The sequence below is a fragment of the Chaetura pelagica genome, unplaced genomic scaffold (assembly GCF_000747805.2).
Source record: "Chaetura pelagica isolate M959 unplaced genomic scaffold, ChaPel_1.0 scaffold47, whole genome shotgun sequence".
NCBI classification, from domain to species: domain Eukaryota; kingdom Metazoa; phylum Chordata; class Aves; order Apodiformes; family Apodidae; genus Chaetura; species Chaetura pelagica.
The window spans coordinates 771,132-772,769 of record NW_009954140.1 but is presented as its reverse complement, the minus strand read 5'-3'; the positions used below and the strand labels follow the sequence as shown (position 1 = coordinate 772,769).

General features: G+C 51.3%; 1 protein-coding gene across 1 annotated transcript in view; it reads right to left on the bottom strand.

Moving 5' to 3' along the window:
* The window catches only part of HID1 (HID1 domain containing), a 26,366-nt gene that overhangs the window by 3,067 nt on the left and 21,661 nt on the right, over positions 1-1,638 (bottom strand). The window contains exons 14-15 of the mRNA XM_010002661.1: positions 1,362-1,589; positions 739-872 (exon numbers count right to left, since the gene is read on the bottom strand). Of these exons, the coding sequence (XP_010000963.1) occupies positions 739-872; positions 1,362-1,589 (362 nt within the window). The remainder of the gene's footprint in view (positions 1-738; positions 873-1,361; positions 1,590-1,638) is intronic.

Genomic DNA, 1,638 nt, shown 5'->3' with positions numbered 1-1,638 from the left:
CAGGCAGTGCCAGCTGCATCACTGGCCTTGCAGAAGGAGCAGAGCACAGGCAGGACAGGCTCAATGCACTTGCTACAAGACAACCTGGAGCTTTTTGATACTGGGCAGGAAAGGACAGGAACTGAGGAGGTAACAGAGAGCAATAAAAGATTACTGCTCCACCGAATTTAGAAGATGCTGTTCTATAGCTCTCCATGGAAAAACTAGCAAATGCCAGAAGGCTGGCATTGCCACCAGGGCCTAGGAGGCCAGCACAGCCTTGGTTCCCAAACTGCAACACCTGTCTCATCTACACGGCCAAGCAGCCACCACTCTGAGGGCAGCATCTCAGCAAAGCCCTCATGAGAACACATTTTTCACACCACCAGCCAGCCAGAAGACTCTGCTAGAGCTCTCCATCCCAGAAAGCAGGGAGAGGAAAAAGAAGCAGCAGCCAGAAGCCTCTGGATCAGGAATACATCCCTTTGCAATTACGCACTTGCTGCTCTATCAGTAGCTTTCAAGGTGGAGAACGCTCACTCCTCTAGTGTCCTACCTCTTGTGTCACCAGCACAAACATGAAACACCCAAGATGATGCAACAGTACTTCTGAACCACTGTTTTCCAGTGCAGTTCACATGTGCTTATTGCCTCTAATATCACATTTTTCTTCAGGGGGCCAACTAGACCTCTCCTTCCAACTTCTCCCCATTGTAACTGGTTTCACACCCTCCCCTGCACACCAGTGTGGGGCCTTACCCCACTCCAGACCTCCCCATCACTCCCAGCTGAGGGCAGGGTACCCTCTGGCAGAGGTTGGGAAGACTCAGGCTCCAATGAACGCATGGTCCCATCCTCTGACACCTGTGACTTCTCTGTGAGCTTGTCGATTCCTGTGGTCAAAAGAGGAAAAGACTCAGAGACACAAGTGAATGAAATACTTTTAAAAGCAGGGGGTTCTTCTCTGCCCTACCATGCACAGACACCCCATGCATGTGCTGACATCTGCTACACCTTCCTTGCAACTGGAGAAGAAAGATCTAGCCTTAATTTCACCACCCCAAAGGAGTTTTTCTCTAGGAAAATGCTCCCTGATGGAAGGGCAACACAGGCTCACACGGATAGAGTTAAACTGAGACAAAAGGTCTAGATCAGGGCAAATGGCCACTAAGTCTGAGAGGAGAGAAACTCAAGGCAGTTTACTTTGACTTGTTTGTGACCAGCTTGGGCAAACTGATCTGAAACTGAGGCTGAGCAGCACTAAGTCACTCACAGATGTAAACTCTTAATCTCTCCCACGCCCAGTGAAAGGGTGAGCCCAATGCCGTATCTCCCAGAGAAAACAAATCTCTCTCCTGTTCCAAAAGTAAACTAAAGCTGACCTGGAGTAGCCACCAAACTTGTCTTCAGCGTCCCTGGCTCAGCAGGAGCAGCAGGACGTGAGCCTTCCATGGAGACCCCATCCTGGGAGTTGGTACGAGAAATGGGCTCGGGGGTTTTCCTCTTGCGCTGCAGCCCCTTCTGGATGGCCTGGGCGTCCGTGGGCAGGTTGGCCAGCTGGTGGAACACGTTGCGCTTGCGGATAACAGCGTAGACCAAGTTGGAGTTCCCTGGGAATCACAGCAACACAGTGAGCAGAGAAGGGAGATGCTGGAGGAG